General features: G+C 36.5%; 1 protein-coding gene and 1 long non-coding RNA gene across 3 annotated transcripts in view; one reads left to right on the top strand and one right to left on the bottom strand.

Moving 5' to 3' along the window:
- The window catches only part of flt1 (fms related receptor tyrosine kinase 1), a 171,100-nt gene that overhangs the window by 151,084 nt on the left and 904 nt on the right, over positions 1-19,112 (bottom strand). The window contains exon 1 of one of the 2 annotated variants that reach the window (XM_059964133.1): positions 12,116-12,453. The exons of the other annotated variant lie outside the window; for it this stretch is intronic. Within the exon in view, the coding sequence (XP_059820116.1) occupies positions 12,116-12,197 (82 nt within the window). The 5' untranslated portion in view covers positions 12,198-12,453. Of the gene's footprint in view, positions 1-12,115; positions 12,454-19,112 lie in introns of those variants that run through there. 2 annotated transcript variants of the gene reach the window in all.
- Positions 9,963-19,094, top strand: LOC132391228 (uncharacterized). Its single transcript, XR_009511128.1, has 3 exons — positions 9,963-10,257; positions 15,844-15,961; positions 17,484-19,094. It is a non-coding gene; the product is annotated as an uncharacterized LOC132391228 (long non-coding RNA).

The following is a 19,112-nucleotide window of genomic DNA, read 5'->3' as shown; positions in this document are numbered from 1 at the left end:
TCCCACCAACTTCAATAAGAATCACTTCGCAATCCCATCCAGATTAATGCTGTTTTAGTCCATTCTTCATCTACATTATTATATGTTATGAATAACTGAAGCCAAAACATCAATTTAGGCAGTATCCTTCAGTTACCAGCAGCTACCCATAAAAAGACCCATTTATCCTTACTCTCTATTTCCAGTCTGTACCAATATGCTAGACCCAACATCATACATTTGCATTTTTATCCACAAAGCATTCTGAAAATCCAATTATCCTATGTCCCCTGGTTCTCTCCTGTCTTTTCTACCAGTTATGTCCTCACAAAAATCCAATAGTTATGTCTTGCAAAAATCTTTGTTGGCTTTGTTTAATCCCAGGGGCTCAGATCTCCTTTTTTTTTTCATGATAGTCTCCAACATTTCTCTGTTGCTGATGTAGGAGCCATGCATCTGTTCTTGATCTGTATTGATTTTATTTTGGTTTGATTTGAGTTGGCTGCTACACTAATCATTCTTTTGCTCCCCAGTTATCTCTCCCTGCTTCTCAAATGGCTGGCATGCCACCCACTTAATATGCTCATAATCTTTAGAATACCAGGACATATAACTACTGCATCCATTGCTTTTATAGATCCATCCTCCAGTTCACTAAGATGCAAACTGATACTTGGATGTTTACTAGTTCTCAGTGCCATTAATATCTCCAGTGCTATTTCTCAACTAATACTAATGTTTTAATTATGTGCCTTCCTTAGATTTTTGGTACCCTGGTATTTCATGAAAGTAATTTGAGTCCTCATCTGTCAAGACAGAATCAAACATGGCATTTTGCAGCTTTTACTTGCCTTAGTTCTCTCTCTTACGGCCTTCATTATCCTGCCTCCAAGATGATTCCATCTGCAGTTTATCCATATGGCAACCCTAATGGGTATTCCCTTTGTTCTGTCCATTCATCCTCCACTTTCTCTGCAATTTAGTTAGTTTTCACTCTATTCTATCTTTGGCATAGGGTATGCACCTGAAATGTTAACTCTGTTTTTATTTTTTCACAGATGCTGCCCAACCTGATGAATGTTTCCAGATTTTTTGTCTCAATCTGTGACTTAGATTCACATTCTCCACACCCCAACATACACCATCTCATTCAGAAGTATATCATTATCATGATCTCCAAATTAAAAATGTAATTAACCTAGATATCTTTGGTATTTTCATTATATATCTGTGTTATTACAAGTTAACTGAAACAATATTTATTATGCACTTCTTAAGAATGTGAATATTCCTGGCAATCGATGAACATGATTGTATAAAGAAAGAGTTGACATGGCTATAAATTATATTTTCTTCTGAAACTTAAAGTTCAGTTATTAGACCATAAAATCATCTTAAGCACAAAATAAAAATAATGTTTCCAACTTAATGTTTCCAACTATGTAAAGTTAAGTATGTTTTGTTCATAAAATATCATATTAAAAGACTAATGACTTCAATGGATGAGCTTTATAAGTTATAAATACTCCATTCAAGCACAAAGAAAACATTTTTTGTATATTGAACTGTATGATTATACTTGAAATTATATTTAAGCTATCATCCTTGTAAAGAAAGTCCTAAAATAGCAAATTCTCAGCGTCAAAAATGTCTAACCTCCAGGTACTGGACATTCCATTTATAATTCCTAGAGAACAATCCATACAAAAATAGATTAACCTACTTCATTCAACTATAACACAAAATCACAGTTATCTGTTTGCTCTTGCTTCCCTCTGCAGCCTCCATTTCTAAACTAAAGCATCTTTTCTGTATCACAGATAACAAAAGTATCAAAGCTATATGGTTGCATAAATATATTTGCTAAAATATCCAATAAAGTTATTGGGGTGAAATTCACCATCATGAGTCGTAATCTGACAGAATGCATTAGCTTATTTGAACCCACATGATACTCGTAACATCAGAATTATTCAGTACAGGTACAGGCCCTTTGGCCCAAATCCACGCTGATAATTATATGTTTATTTATCGAATGCCATTTTATTCATGATACATTTACAGTGAAAAATTTCATAAGAGCATTCTATATACTTTATAAACTAACCACTAGTTGCACTAGTTGTAGTACTGAATCAACAACTCTTCCTTAAACTAGCTCCATTTTTCTGTGAAGAAATTCATCCTGGCATTTATTGATAACTTGCCTTTCGATGGAAGACAATGGAAAACTAAAAAGACTGCAAGATTTTAAACAATGAACAATTTAGAAGTGTGAATAATGGAAAACAAATGGAATAATGGAAAACTAAATTTGTTTGTTTAGTCAATAAAGAAATGTCATTGATTTAAAAAGTTATTGACATCAAGGACAGAAATATTTTCACCATACAGAAAACTTTAAGCATATGAAATGTATTGATAGAAAGAATAGTTGTAAAAGATAAATAATGAAATCAAAGAAAGGTACAAGAATGTTGGAAAGGAAGAAAGGCAATTTAATAATCTTCAGATTGCATTAGTGATCCAAAATTTGCAAATATTTAATGAGCCATGAAAATTTAAAATAGAAACTGCAGATGTTGGAAATCTGAAACAAAAATAAAAAAATGATGGAAACATTCAATAAGTCAAGAAGCACTTGTGGAAAGAGAAAGCATTAAAGTTCCAGGGAAAAGGCCTTCTGTCAGAATTGGGAAAGAAAAATCTACCTGACCTCATTTTGAAGTCTTAAACCAAACATATGAAAGTAAGCTAGACAATAATATTAAAGAGGATACCAAAAGTTTCTTCAGATACAATAAAGTGTAAAACAGAAGCTAGAGTGGATATCAGATTGGTGGAAGATGAGGTGGTAATGGGGAACAATGAAATAGCAGATGTTAGGTGTCAGGGGGCATGAAGTGAATGAAGTTACCATAACTAGAGGGAAGGTTCTTGGGAAACTGAAAAATCCGAAGATAGTTCAGTCACCTGGTCCAGATGGTGTACAACCCAGAGTTCTGAAAGTGGTGGCTGAAGAGATCGTAGAGGCATTAGTAATGATCTTTCAAGAATAAAAGGATTCTGGCAAGGCTCTGGAAGACTAGAAAATTGCTAATGTCACTCCATTCTTCAAGAAGGGATAAAGGCAGAAGAAAGGAAACTATAGGCCATTTAGTCTGACCTCAGTGGTTGGAAAGATGTTTGAGACAACTATAAAAGATGAGATCTCAGGGTACTTGGAGACACATGATAAAGTAAGTCATAGTCAGCATGGTGTCCTCAAGGGGAAATCTTGCCTGACAAATCTGTTGGAATCCTTTGAAGAATTAACAAGCAGAATAGACAAAGGAATTCGTTGATGTTGTGTACCTTTATTTCAGAAGGCCTTTGACAAGGTGCCACACATGAAGCTACTTAACAAGTTAAGAGCCCAAGGTGTAACAGGAAAGGTAATCTGCAAGGTAATTACAAGGTATTCCAGCATGAATAAAGCAGTGCCTAATTGGCAGGAGGCAAAGAGTGGGAATAAAGGGAGCATATTCTGCCTGGCTGCTGGTAACTAGTGTTGGTCCACAGGGGTCTGTGTTAGGACCGATTCTTCTTACGTTATATGTCAATGGTTTGGATGATGGAATTGATGGCTTTGTTGCAAATTTTGTGGCCTATACAGAGATAGCTGGGGGGACAGGTAGATTTGAGGAAATAGGGAGGCTATAGGAGGACTTAGACAGGTTAGGAGAATGGGCAAAGTAATGGCAGATGGACTATAGTGTCAGGATTTGTATGTTTATACACTTTGATAGAAGGAATGAAAGGGCTGACTATTTTCTAAATGGAGAGAATATTCAAAAACCTGAGGTGCAAAGGGATTTGGGAGTCCTTGTGCACAATTCCCTAAGGATTAATTTGCAGGTTGAGTCTGTGGTGAGGAAGGCAAATGTGATGTTAGCATTCATTTCAAGAGGACTAGAATATAAAAGAAAGGTTGTAATGCTGAGATTTTATAAGGTACTGGTGAGATTGCACTGGAGTATTGAGAACAGGTTTGAGCCCCTTATCTTAGAAAGGATGTGTTGAAACTGGAGGGGGTTCAAAGGAGCTTCACAAAAATGATTCCAGGATTAAATGGCTTGTCATATGGAAAGTGTCTGACTGCTCTAGGCCTGTATTCACTAGAATTCAGAAGAATGAGGGATGACCTCATTGAAACCTATCAAATGGTGAAAGACCTTGATAGAGTAGATATGGAGAAGATGTTTCCTATGGTGGGAGAGTCTATGACTAGAGGACCCAACCTCAGAATAGAAATTTTGTCCATTTAGAATGGAGATGAGGAGGAATTTCTTTAGGCTGTGAGCAGTGAACCTGTGGAATTCTTTGCCACAGGCAGCTGTGGAGGCCAAGTCTTCATGTATATTTAAGGAAGAGGTTGATAGATCTTAACTGACAGGGCATGGATACAGGGAGAAGGCAGGAGATTGGGGCAAAGATGAAAGTTGGATCAGCCATGAGGAAATGGTGGATCAGCCACCTAATTCTGCTCCTATATCTTATGACCTATACTTTTAAAAGTTATACTGTATGCTATTTTAATAGAAACTATTAAAAATATCTAATTGCATGGTTTTATTTCTCATTATACCTGCAGCAATCAATTGAAATTATATTTTTTGATTTCTTTATGAAATAAGAAAATTACAACTGAGTAGCTTCTTTTCAACAATTTGTTATTTAAAATGACCCTAAATATGATGCTGCTCAACTTATAAGTGCTAGTTGAAAGCTTCCTAGGTTGATGGATGGATTTTCCGTCTTCAACATTCCTTCAGAAAGTTGCCACAGCAACAATGGCCTCACTCATCAAATAATTAGTTGCTCCATAGTTTGTTCCAACTGATAAAATGATCATTTCAATTTCCTCCAACTAAAGATGCTCCAATTTGTGTTTAAAGAACATTAACATGGCATTAATCAGAAACTGCAGTTTTTCAAAAAAGATATATGATACCTATTTTTGCTGGTAAAAATAATGGAAAGAAAAGTTATCGCTAGTGTTAATCAGTTTCAATACATAGAAATCATTTGTCAATACCTTTCATTAAAACTTTGCTACTATCATATTCTTTTAATTTATTATTACTAATCATTTCTCCCAACAGGTAAAATATCCACTGCAATCTGGAGAGTGCTGTTATAACCCAATATCCAACAATCTGAGGATTGTTACATTTATAGTTAGGTTAGCTATATGTTTATACTGTATAGTATGTCACAAAGAATATATTTTGTATCTTACAGAAGCTAGCTCAAAATCATTATCGTGAGACAAAGCTATCACTAAACAAAGAAACAGTCATTTTATTTCTGTAACATAGAAACAACCAAAAAGTGCATTAACAGAAATTTAACTATTCTCATAGCCTTTGAACATAAAATCAGTAAAAGATGGGATTATTTAAATGAAGAGTCTTCAGCCTTTAAAAAAACCCCACCATTTTTCTTTCACAAAAGCTGGCTGATTTACTGAGTATTTCCTGCATTTTATTATTCATGGCTTACCTTTCGTGTACAATCACTAGTATTATGTAGGGAAACAAATAGTTCATTTCTTTTTACACCTACAGTAAATATTACTTTAATAAAACAAGTGTTTCAACAAATCATATACCCATTATAGAATATGTGGGACAAACACATAACAATGTAGAAAATGTTCTGAGAATATATGCAGAATCCTTTGCACAGGTAAAAGCTTATCATATAACATACTCCAAATTTAAATATTACTAATACAACTATAGTAAGGGTTTAGTATAGGGTCAAAATAATAAATAAACTGGCTGAAAAACTGCTTTTTTCAGGCACTCCTATCTCCAGCATTTTCTAAAGGGTTAAAACTTAATCCCTTTATTTTGACACATATTTGTTAAAGGGTCACTGCCTGAAAATACATTGCAATTTATCAACTTGTCTGTCCAAGTGACCATTAGGAGCCTACCCTGTGGTGATCTACACAACATTGAGATTACTTATTTGTAATTCCAACATGAAGGAGTCGAAGAACACAGAAATGCAAGACCCACATAAAATAAATTCCAGTATTACTTACCTTATTCAATAATCTACAGTATATGGATGTATGAACCCTTCAATTCTCAAGAAAACTTTTCAACTTATGCTCAAACATTACAAGAGTCTTCTATAAATTAAAATGGTGGGAAATACTAATGCAGGAATTTACAAGTTAGTTGTCCGCACAAACAATTCTAAGTTTGCCATATGAATTTTGTATAGAAGTGCATTTCTGTATTTCAGACAGTTAGTTTTACCAAGTAAAGCAGTACCTGAGCAACAACAACAATCATTGTCACTAATGCTCATGAATAGTTTAGGTTTATCCCTGTCTCTTTCAGTCATAATCGATATAGTTGACGAAAGTAAATTACAGGTTTTGATAAGACTGAAATTGTAAATTTGAGGAAAAGTTATAGTGAAAGATACTAAATTGAAGTGAATGTAAGTAAACTGAATTAGAAGTTAGTCAAATGCACATCTGACAGTAGTTCAAAAACCAAATAGTTCTAAGAATCTGAACAGGTAAATTCCTAATTTTGCAATATGATTTTGTTGTTTGAATTTATATTGCAGTGCATTTTAGACAACATAGTTATAAAGGTTTCTTTCAGTTGAAGATTATTGAATATATCCAGATTAGTGTTCATTTAGAAATTAATCAATTTGTGGAATATATTACTGTTGGTTTTCCTATCATTATGGGAATTGATTGTAATTAAACAATAATGAAATAAAATAATATTAATTACAGAAATTGCTCTGAAGCAAGGTGCCTAAACATATTTTTCTTCAACACTGACTTGCTTTTAATATGCATCAGTAATTTTATATAGGCAAACATATTCTAATTCAATTACCTTTGTGTGAAATGGGTATTAAGTGAATTGTTTTATTTTAAATCAGATTACATTTGTTTTAATAGAATATAAATGCAATTCACTTTAACAGATCATGGTGTGTTCAGAACCCTAACTGTTGAAGCCTAAATAGCTAATAGCTTGTAACAAAGTTATCAATCATGCAGCAATGGTTTTGTCCAGTGGCCATTCTGCACATTTTTCAAGCCTCATTAGCCATTAACTCATGCATTGTTACTTATATTGTCAAATATAAATGTTGCTGTAATCAAAAAGGTGAAAAGCAGAACAAATATCTTTTTCTATCTTAATTATGCATAAATCTGAAGTTCACAGGTAAGTATTCATTATCAGCTGTGGTAACAAAAAGCTGGAAGCTTTTGGAAGATTACCACTGCTCTCTCTTCTCTGAATATCCCTGTAACTTAGCTGGAAGCAGGGCAATAGAGTAAAATAAATCCTTCTGAACTCCAGAGGTGGTGTAAAGGATAGCTCTAAGGTCTATGACCAGAACAATCAGCAGTGAAAAGCAATGACATACTTTGGCACAATAGAAAGCCCTTTCATGATCATGTTCAGTGACCTCTAATTTAGAATAAATGTTTATAGATTCCAACAAAATGTTGCATTCCTATATCCTACAAAGAAAAAAAAATCTATTATATACTTGCAGTCACACAGCTTTAATGTTGCTTCCTACAGTAAAATGCTGAAAGGAAGATAAACTCTGGATGATGATTGAGAATTTCAATTTTAAATCGGCTTATTTATTGTTTGAGTCAGGTTGTCTGGATTCACTTGGTTACTCCAATGGTAATGAGAATGAAGAAAAGTGCATTTATTTTCTGTTGTGAATTCACTGATTAGTCACTCATTAAGTTACTAAGTTTCAATTTGGACTAACAAACAATACTTGTGCTACTTCATAAAGATCACTTTAGATCCACGTTTTCTGGTTTCCAAAGGAAACGTCCTTATTTTGTTAAGATTCATTAATACACTGAATGTTGACGTGCTATCCTATGAAATTAACCAACTTGTTATGGCTATGTTGTCCAGCCTCTCTGAAATGCTGTAAATTAGTAAGTAATGAAGAGCTCTTATCACAGCCAGGATTCCAAATGACTTGAGAATGAAAATATCAAACTATTTCACTATTTCTACATGAAAGGTCTTAATACATTTTAAAAAACTTCTGATCAGGAGAGTAGGTCTATACCAAATTAAAACTGTTACATATAAGACATCTAGTTTAACATATTAATTAACGTGCAACAGACACAAAATGCTGGCGGAACTCAGCAGGCCAGGCAGCATCTATGGAAAAGAGCAGTCGACATTTTGGGCCAAGATCCTTCAGCAAGAAGGTCCCAAAACGTCTACTGTACTCTTTTCCATAGATACTACCTGGCCAGTTGAGTTCCTCCAGCATTTTGTGTGTGTCGGTTGGATTTCCAGCATCTGCAGATTTTCTCTTGTTTGTGATTAACTAAAGTGCAAGATTTTGCTGTTGGTTATACGAAACAACGATTTGTGGTAAATATACTGTGTATAGTATCCGATTAGACTTCACTTCTAGGTGCACTTACTAAAAGACTTCTCATTTTTTGCTGATCCTCTAAATTAATCATCTGCGGAATAGTTCAGAGCACAAAACGATTTAATTTACATTTCATAGGCAAATCTGAAATTGTTGAATGTCCTTCCATACCACTACTACTAGAAGTCACTCTGGCGCCTTCTGTATCTTTGATGTGGGAGATAACACTTCCAACCAAAGAAGATAGACGCACTATGAAATTCGCTTAAACTTCTACCGTCTGCTGGAGAATGAATGTCCTATATATAGAGAATTACACAATTAGTTTGAATAATTCCTGACCTTTGGAATTCGAGTTTGAGCAAAGAAATTAAGCCTTGTTCTGTATTAACTTATTACGTACATTTCCTTGAAATTGTCACCAATTAATACAAGGTTCCATTTATTTCGGTTTTTTTTGTTTGATTTAAATAATTTAACTGAGTTCTGTTTTATAAACTAAACCAAAACTAAACGTGGATTTAATCGATTTGTGTATTTAATATTCCAGACCACCGTTGGAAAGGATCAGTCGGATGGTAGTCATGGTACGGCGTTCAACTCTGTCGATTCTATAACCTATTGCATTTTATTTGCTTAAGAATGCAAAACTTCACATTTATTGGTGAATCTTTATAAATGAAGAAATGTTATATTATTACTAAATTACTATTGAAATTTGCGCAAGTCATATTCCATGTGTCATTATTAGACAAAGATATTTAAGTCGCAACAGCAATCATTTGAGACCGAAGTGGGAAAAAAAGAGGCAATTTGTATTTTTGAAAGCCATTCATTTACTGCTTTAATGCACCGATCCTCTCTCGAATCACCTGAATTGAGAACGAACCCGAGACTGACGTAACATGAACTGCGGTAGGTTGGGCTTACAACTGCCATGAGCTATCATTGTGTGTGTTTGAGATCCTGCCTTTGTAGCGCCTATAAATTAGCCGACTATCCACCCCACCCCCAGAAGTGCAAAAACTGTTTGGTATTTCTCCGGTGGATCACCGGCCCTCACTTCCCGTCACCTGCCCTTCACCTTGTCTGCGAATCTTATTTATGAACAAGCTAAAAGCCACACAAGGGTCGCATTATTATATAGTTTAGTAGCTTAGTTACGTTACCCAAAAAAATAGAGAAATGAAAAACTGCTCACGAGGTCAAAAAGCGTTTCGGAATAGTTTCAACATTTCCTGGTTTGATATCAAATTTCCAGTAGTGAACATGTTTTGTCTCCCTTGTTAGAAACGTTGGAAAGCAGAAACTTCTGTTTGTAAATTTTAAACATAAATGCAATTACGTTTATATAATTTACTATAGCTGGATTATTAATAAATCTGGCACAAATTATAAAATTGCTAGAATGGATACCACCCATTCTTTCACTAATGCATAGTAATTACACCTACTATTGGACCAACTGAGTAAAAGGGTCAAGGGCGTGAACCTCATGTACAGCTCGAAGCTCAAAGTCTACTGAGGAAATGCAATCATCGCCCTCCTGTATGCCTGTCACCTCCAATCGCTGGACAGATACTACCAATAAGTTCTCTAGCACCTACGTCTACCGTAATGAAATGCTTTATTGCAGTTAGTAATGGATGGAACTTATTGCTACTGAACCCGCTCTAGTTCGCAAAAGGTCCGCAGCGACACAATCTCATTGGCTCTCCACCCTGCTTTGGAGAACCTAGTCAACAAAATCACAGGCGCTCTTCAAGGATGCGTGTTTCGCCTACTGCTTCACTCTCTACATCTACACTGTTGACTGTATGGGTAAGCACAACTCAGTCATTTACAAATATGCAGGTGACACCACTGTTGATAAAGTCACAGGTAGCAAAGCGGAGAGGTACAGGAGTGAGATAGATGGGCTGGTTGAGTAATATCGCGATAACAACATCATAGTCGATGTCAGTAAGACGTAAAGAATTGATTGTGAGCTTCAGGATAGGAAAGTCAGGAAAACACCCACCAGTCTTCATTGAGAGGTCAGCGGTGGAAAGGATTGGCAGCATTAAGTTCCTGGGTGTCAACATCTCGGAGGATCTGTTCTCAGCCCAACACATCCGATTTCTAAACCGTGCATGAACTCATGAACACTACCTCGTTATTCTTTTTTGTATTCTTTATTTACTTTGTAGTTTATAGTAATTTTATACTTTTGCACCGTGTTGCTGCCACAAAACAACAGATTTCAGGCAATTTAAACCGTGATAATAAACCGAATTCTGACAGGACAAGACAGCCAGCTCAGGTAGACAGATTACGTTCTTCGCATGCCTGACGCTCGACTCTTGAAACATACTCCATTCTGACCCGTTAAGCAAAAGCAAAACGAGGTGCCAAAGCGAAAGATTTAAAGTCATTCCGAATGGTGACAATCTCTGACCTAAGACGGCTTTAAGTGGGAAAAAAAACATTCAAGTGTTATCGAGGAAGTCGAGACCGTTGAGCGGGAACGCAGCATAAATGCCCGAGGGTCTCAGTGTCGACTGTTTGTTCAGTTCTATGGATGCTGCCTGACCTGTTCAGTTCCTCCAGCATTTTGTGTGTGTTGCTTTGGATTTCCAGCATCTGCAGGATTTCTCGTGTTTATAAATGCTTGAAGTGTACTGCCACTCATTTTACCCTGTCAAACAGCTCAGGTCAGACCTGAGGCAATGTGCGGGTCGCTCATTGGCCTCATCAGCTAGTTGAGAATCCATTGTTACAACAATAGAATCCCCGTGAAAAGAAAAGTAGCCCACGGTGTTCCTAAAACGATAGAAGAACCTATTTAACGCAGGATTACGCGAACAAAAAACAACTAGAAGGAAATCTAAATACAGTACATCTGAATCTTTGAGATCGCAATGCACACCACTGCTTCCAAGTTCCGGGCCAGAGATCAGAGTTAATGCTGAGAAGTGATAAATCGGTAGATTTGAAGGAGCTTCGCTATATCTACAAGTTAGATCCGAAAACAGTAATTATACAGATACCACAGAATGCACCCCATATTTCACAACCTCTCTTTCCGAAATCTTGAAAACTACCAGCTTCCAAAATACTACACCCTGAGATTACTTTCAAAATACTACATACTGTTCACTTAATGATGAAGTTCCATAGCAACTACTAATATAAAGAAATAGATAAATAGCGTGTAAAGGGGTGTGTGTGGAATTTCTCTAGTTTCTCTACACTCAAAAAGGCGGCATTTTTTCAAGTATTCAGAACAGAGTGTATTAAGTGTAGTTTGCCACTGTGATCACTACGTAACTCTGTTACTTTTAAATGATTCTTAATAGTTAATTCACTACTGTACTGAGAAATATCTCCACCCACCCCCTAAACCTTCAATATCTTACTCGCTACTTTTAAAGCACTTAGAGCGTGTTGCAGGGTCAAGCCACTGCCGCTGTTCAGCTGATCGATGTATTAACAGAACTATTCTTTTTAAGATTGAGTTCCAGTCCCAGCAAATTCAAGAACAGTACACATTTACAATAAATTAGCAATGTACTAAAACAGTTAATATCCGGAAAATTAAACAGTGATACATATTCCACCTTCTAGAATTTTAAGTTTTTTCCCTTTCTCCTAGATATTGCATTTCCCGTCATTACTAAAAGATGAAAGCATTACTTACGCGTTGTCACTATATTTCCAATTTGACTATAAAGTACAATCGATATTAAAACAAAAGAAATCTTGAGGTGAAATAAGTGCATTGCAGCGCAATTTCCAAGCTGAAGGTTTCCTTGAATGAAGATTGCTTTCCCCAAAAGCTACTTATCGGTCCTCTATGTCAGCGCGTTGAAGTTCTGATGTGAAATAGCCACGGTATGGTATGCTCTAGATGCCCAGTGCGAACATCCCAGGACTATTCTAAAACTCTGTCTTATCGGAACAATATACAGAAACAACTACGTATGAATGGCAAAGCTAAAGAAGTAAAAGGTATCCAAAGCGAAAATTTAAGATCGCCGATGCTCTGGAAATACTACTACTGATCAGCTTCGCGTGTTTATATACCCTTCCTCCACGCTCGCTGCGGAAACGTCCCACCCTAGTGACGTTGCGGCAATCTTACAGAGCATATCGCTTTGCATACTGCTATTTTACATACTCTTCTCTACGTATCGATTCCCGATTAGACAAAGACATAACAATCTGCACAGCTTTAATAAGTCCGAAGGACTTTAAGATATTAATTGATTACAAGGCAGTTTTATTCACAGTCACCACCTGCAGCAAGATAGAGTGGCAAAATGTTATCTTAAATTAAAATATAATCATTTGAGAAATACTAACGAAATAGGTTTGTTTTACAGTACTTGGTTGCACTTCCACAAAGTGAAAGCGAAATAACTGCAATAAGATCTAGAATCTTTTATACCCTAAGGAAGTATTAAATATATTAAAATATAACATGGACTACCTCGTTATACTAGGCGTATATGCTAATCCGTTATGGGTCGCAATGCCGACTTGCGTGTTTCCTCGTGTTTTCATTTTTTTTACTCTGTTCTAAGTTTTCCATTCTCACGGTTGGCAGGAAGGAAACCACCTTATTTGCGTGTTGATGAACATTTAAACATAAGAGAAATGGGATGGGAGGTGTTTGAGGAAGTTACTGAGAATACCGGAGATCGAAACCAAGTCATCAAACGGTGAAACAGATTTGTTGTCTATTCTGGCCAAGTAAATGGCGCATTTCATATCCATAATTAGCCTTCCCGCTTTTTAGTGCTCTTGTTATGCGAGGTACAATAGAAAATATATTTTTAAATACATGCCTAAACGTAAAGACTGACCAGTGTTATTTTTGAGATGCTGTTGATTGTGCGCTATTGAAATGATGCGCGCCCTGACCTTCATCGGAAATTGAAGGTTCCCTGTTTTTGGCGTGGCACCAGGGATGGAGTTGTTAAGTCAACACTAGGCATGTTAGCAGAACTCGAGCCATTGTCCAAACTGGAGTTAAGAGATCCAATTGACCCAGCTTTCGATCAGAAGTTCTGGTATTTCTGTTACCACTCGAAGTTTAAACTGTTATATATAGGTTATCTTGTAATCTGGAAGATCATTATATATTTGGAAGCAGTGGAAAAGAAAATTTTAAAAAGTCAGATTCTGAAAAAAAAATAGTAAACGTTGGAAACACTTAGCAGGTGAAATAGTTTACCATTCATTCTACACGGTAACTAGTGGCCTCACACCAATAGAGGGTAGTTAGATGAAAATTTCATAATAGATCATGAGCTTTTTGTTTATATTAATGAATGTGGAATCAAAGCAAATAAATGCAGCTGAAACCATTTTTTAAATTGAGTACTTTTGTGATCATAGTTCTGGTTAATTCAAACTAATTTGCTGAAATTAAAGCAGTAATATGGTGATCTCATCTGCCAGACTGGTTAACAGTTTCTTCCCTCTTCTGCCTGTCATCCCAATGAATACCGTGCTACCACCAAGGGCATGTAGCTGTTTACTGTTTATCAGTGCTACACCTATTTAGGTCTATGTGCTGTGTAGGATGCATGTTGACTGGGTGCACTGTGGTCCAGAGGTACGTTGTTTCATTTGGTTATATATATGAAATGTCAGATGACAATAAACTTGAACTTCAAATGAAAAAACATGTTCAAAATCCCTGTTAAAGAGAAAGTCACAAGAATTTTCCTCAATAATCTCCTCGCAGGTGCTGAAGAACTCCTCCCACAATTGTACATTTTTTATTCATCATTTTTATTCTACAGAGGATTTTATTACCTTGACTGTATGACAAATCCATTAAAAATGCAGGGAGCAATACCAGTCTACGGCCTATAGCAATCTCTGAAAAGTCTTTCACTTCATCAACAAAGAGGGGTTACAGAGGATCCATCTCAAATTTGGAGTCTTCAGTAATTATTATTCACATTCATCATATACAATGATGCGCAAGCTGTAATTTTGATCAATCCATCCACCTAAATTCCATTACACCAACTCGGTCCTCAAATTCCCTCATTGCACTTCTGTATCCCAGCTCCAAAAACCTTCCACTTCAGTGGAGTTAACTTACAGGATAGTTAAGAAATTTCAATCCTCAACACCTCCGGTCCAGATCCAAGATCACTCAAGCATAGTTGTTAAATTATAGTATGCTAACAATGCTTGGATGCATGCACATTTCAAAACCAGATGTTCCATTCTCATCACCTCTGTGATCTTCGAAAGTAGATAGGATCGTTTTTCAGTGAAGTCATACATTGGTATTGATATTCACTGTCACCTCATGTGTGTCAAGACAGCCTTCAGTAACTGAGGAAAAGGGTGTTGAAAGGCCAACTAAAACAATTTTTTTGGTACAGGGAGTGTACCCTACAATGTTGTATGCTTCAGAGACAAAACTTAAGCAGGCAACCCAAAACACTGGCAAAGTATCATCATGACTCCCTCTGCAAAATCTTCCAAATCCTTTGGTAGGATTGGTGTCCCCTCCAAGGCCAACATCCCCATCAGAGACTCTGACTATGAGTACTAGGGTCACATCAACAACATGCACTCTACTCTGAGCTCTACCACAGGCAATGGTTTAGAGGGCATAGAGAATGTTTTAGAACATCCTTAAAGTCTTCTTGAAAAATAGGACCATAAGACCATAAAATGTGGTATCCTCTCAACTTACGGGAATATCTGGTTTCTGGCCATTCAAATCAGGGAGAGACAGAACACCTTAGCTCTCAGAAATCACACAGAGATCATCCCAAAGAACTATAAAGTATAACAAGTTGCTAAATTGTTCCCATTGACTGCAATTACGTGCTTCCCTAATACTCAATGTAAGAAAATTAGAACATTACTCCAGAATAAACCTTTATTCCATAAAGTCCCAATGACTGAAGTTGAACATCTTTTTGTAATTCCATTTTTCCAATATCTTAGTTACTAGCTATGCAGATGTATAGTTGTACAGCATGCAATTGGATTTGATTGCAACTTGAATTAAACACGATCTCAGGAATAATTTCAGTGCCAGAATTGCTGAATAAAGGGTGAATGGAAATTGCAAATGTAATGTGCAACTTGAATGAAGTGAGAAACCTGGAAATATGTTCAGTGGGGCAATTCAGTATAGAGGAAATGAGACACTGCTCAGTGACTCAAGCAAACTTACCTGAGTGTAGCAACAACAGAAGCAAGATTATATTGTAGAGAACACAAGTAACAAACAGTGACATCGGTAGTCAACAGGAAGTCTATTGATTGGTATCACAGCTGGGTTTTTTCCTGCCTGTTGGAGTTTTTGATCTTATTTTAGTAAAGAGATACATGGTGGGACTCCTTAAACCTACTGAATGAATATCCTATGTCTTGTGTAATATCCAGGATATTTCCCACTTCCTGAGCAATCTTTACAGGAAAGACCATCAAATAGAAGAGCTCAAGATGCAGATTTGAGCAAGAGGATTGGATTGAAAATTGGATCTTTGGGAAAAAGGAAAAGGTGATTATCAATGTGAGTGTTTGTGACGTTGTAGTACTGCAGGAAAATCTCAAGTAGATAACATGAAAACAGTGGTCCTGCACAGCACCAGGTCCACTGCCTTTCATATTGTATACCTGAAATTTGAATTTAAGTAAAGCGGCAATGATTTGAAGTATACTGATGACAAGTTTGGCTAGATTGCTGATGCTACAGGGAAGTTTTAATAGACTGGGACTAACGGAGGCAATGGATATTAATCTGGTGAACCAAGAGCTAATGCTTTTGGGGGGAAGAATTTAATTAAACTCACCAATGTGAAGGGATAAGGATAGCATCCTGAGAAATTCATCACCAATTTTTTGCAAATATTTATACATTAACTATATATCAATATACAGGCTAGTTTCACCCAATCTTTTCTTGACCAATGTTCCTTTCAACTGCTTCAAAGGGCAAAAAAGAAATCCACATATCCTATACATAAATGTATAAAATAGTATGTTTAACCCTTATTAATGATTGTTCCAATAATAACCATACAACAGAAAATGCAATGGATTGTACATGCGTGACTCCCTTTTAATAGCTCTATGTATTTGAATAATTTATTGCTCCTTCAAGATGCAGTTAAAACCTAAACCTTTGACAAAGCTTTTGATTATTTTCTTTGGCATGGTGTCAATTTTTGCCTCATTACTTCTTAGGCTTTTAACATGTAGAAGTACCATGCAAATGCATGTAACAGTACATTTGCATAGAGTCAGAAATAGTAAGAACAAGTTCCACTATTCTATCCTTTCATCATATATCTGAAACATTTTTCCTTTCAAGTACTTGTTTAGATTCACTTGAAGTCATAGACTGAATTTGTGTCCTCCAATGCATTAACTAAATCTAGGATCTAACCACTTGTTGCAAAATAATTTATCTTCAAATTATTTTAATGGGTTGCTGCAAATAAGCTTTTTTCTCAGCAATATTTTTGTTTTTTTAAATCGAGAAAGCATAGTACGAAGGAGGTTTGTGCAGTACATAACAAATGTACAACTCACATCTATGAAAGAGATGCACCCATAGTACAATCATGCTTTGGTTGCCTCCCTGCCCCGACCTACCCCTCCCAATTTCCATTTCCAAGCCATCATTGTATTAGCAAAAAGGGTTAAACAGAACCTTTATCCCTACAGAGCTGCAATGATATGGAGAAGGTGTATTTTCCTTAATTGCATCTGTACGTTCAAGTACTTGTGCATATGACAACTACTTCGAATTTGATTTTAAACCTGTGCCCTCGATCCTTAACACATATGCTAAAAGAACAGTTTCTCTCTAACAGAATCTGGTTTAATATCACCAGCATATGTCATGAAATTTATTAACTTTGTGGCAGCAGTACAGTGCAATACATGACAAATACAGAAAAAAAACTGAATTACTGTAAATATATGTATGTTAAAAAGTTAAATTAAAATAAGTAGTGCAAAAACATACATTTTAAAAAAGTAGTGAGATGGTGTTCATAGGTTCAATGTCCATTTAGAAATCGGATGGCAGAGAAGAAGCAGGTCCTGAGTTGCTGAATGTGTGCCTTCAGGCTTCTGTACCTCCTTCCTGGTTGTAACGAGAAGAGGACAAGTCCTGCGAGGTAGGAGTCCTTGATGATGGAAACCGCTCTTCTGAGGCACCGCTCCTTAAAGTTGTCTTGGGTACTATGGAGGCTAGTGCCCATGGTAGAGCTGACTAATTTTACAACTGTGCAGCTTACTTTGCTCCTGTGCAGTAGCCTCCACCCTCCTCCCCTGCCCCCCATACCACCTTAAGTTAGTGGGTGGATGTGTTGATCAGCCTTGCTCCTTAGGAAAAGCAACAATTTTTGAGCCTGGTGGTCCTGGCATGGATGCGATGTAGTTGAAAAACAACTATTCACTACTATGCTATGTTAACTGTTTGTTCACCATTTTTTAATCAATGCTTCTAAAGTACCTTTTATTTTGTGGCTTCAGTCCTTTGACAAGCCCATTATCCAGTGCTTTATCAAATGCCCTTTGAAAGGCTTCATACATAATGTCAATTGCATTGTTCTCACCAACATTCAATTACTCATATCAGCCGATTTAAATATATCACAATTTGCTTATCTTCCCTAATGAACCCATTCTTCAACACACACAATATGCTGGAGGAACTTGGCAGGCCTGGCACCATCAATGGAAAAAAAAGCACAATTGACATTTTGGGCTGAAAACCTTCAGAAGGATTGGAGAAAAAAAGCTGAAGAGTAGCCTTAAAAGGTGAGGGAATGGGAGAGAGAACCATCAGGTGATAGGTGAAACCTTGAGGGGGAGGATGAAGTAAAGAGCTGGGAAGTTGATTTTTGCTACTTCCAGAAGGCCTGGAAGAAACAAAAAGGGGGAAGGAGCACTAGAGGGAGGGCAGGCAAGGAGATGAGGTGAGAGTGGGAGAAGGGGATGGGAAATAGAAAATGCGGTGGGGGGGGGTTGGGGGCATTACTGAAAGTTTGAGAAATTGATGGTCATGCCATCAGGTTGGAGGCTACCCAAACGTAATATAAGGTGTTGTTCCTCCAACCTCAGTGTGGCCTCATCATGCCAGTAGAGGAGGCCATGGATAGACATATTGGAATGGGAAGTGGAATTAAAATGGGTGGCCATTCTTCTTCAATTGACTGTCATCACTAATTATTATTTCTCAAAGTTTCCACACCACTGAAGTTAAACTGACTAACTGGTTGTTACTGTAAACCATTACAGCATTTTTTTTTGGATAGAGTATAACATCTGTTTTGATCCATTCTTCAAGTACACTTCAGCAAATATTTGTAAAATTATGGCTAACACCCTTGTACTCCCACACATATTTCCATCAACAATATAGGATCTAGAGTAGATAATTTATCCTCTTTAAGTACAGTACTGTTATTTTTGAGTAACAGTTGAAAATGAACCATTTTTGAAACAGAATTGAAACCTGAGAAATGGAAGTGGTCCACCATTCCATAAGATTATTGCTGAAGTGATCTTGGCATCAACTCTACTTCCAATCCCTTTATTTCTCAATTTAGAATCCCAAAACCTTTCTATTACAATCTAAAATATACTTAATGGGATGGAGAATTTCAAAATATTTCATCCTCCTGAAATAAAGAAAT

This window comes from Hypanus sabinus, chromosome 3 (assembly GCF_030144855.1).
Source record: "Hypanus sabinus isolate sHypSab1 chromosome 3, sHypSab1.hap1, whole genome shotgun sequence".
Taxonomy (NCBI): domain Eukaryota; kingdom Metazoa; phylum Chordata; class Chondrichthyes; order Myliobatiformes; family Dasyatidae; genus Hypanus; species Hypanus sabinus.
Note: the sequence above shows the minus strand (reverse complement) of the source record. Positions and strands in the feature narration are given on the sequence as shown.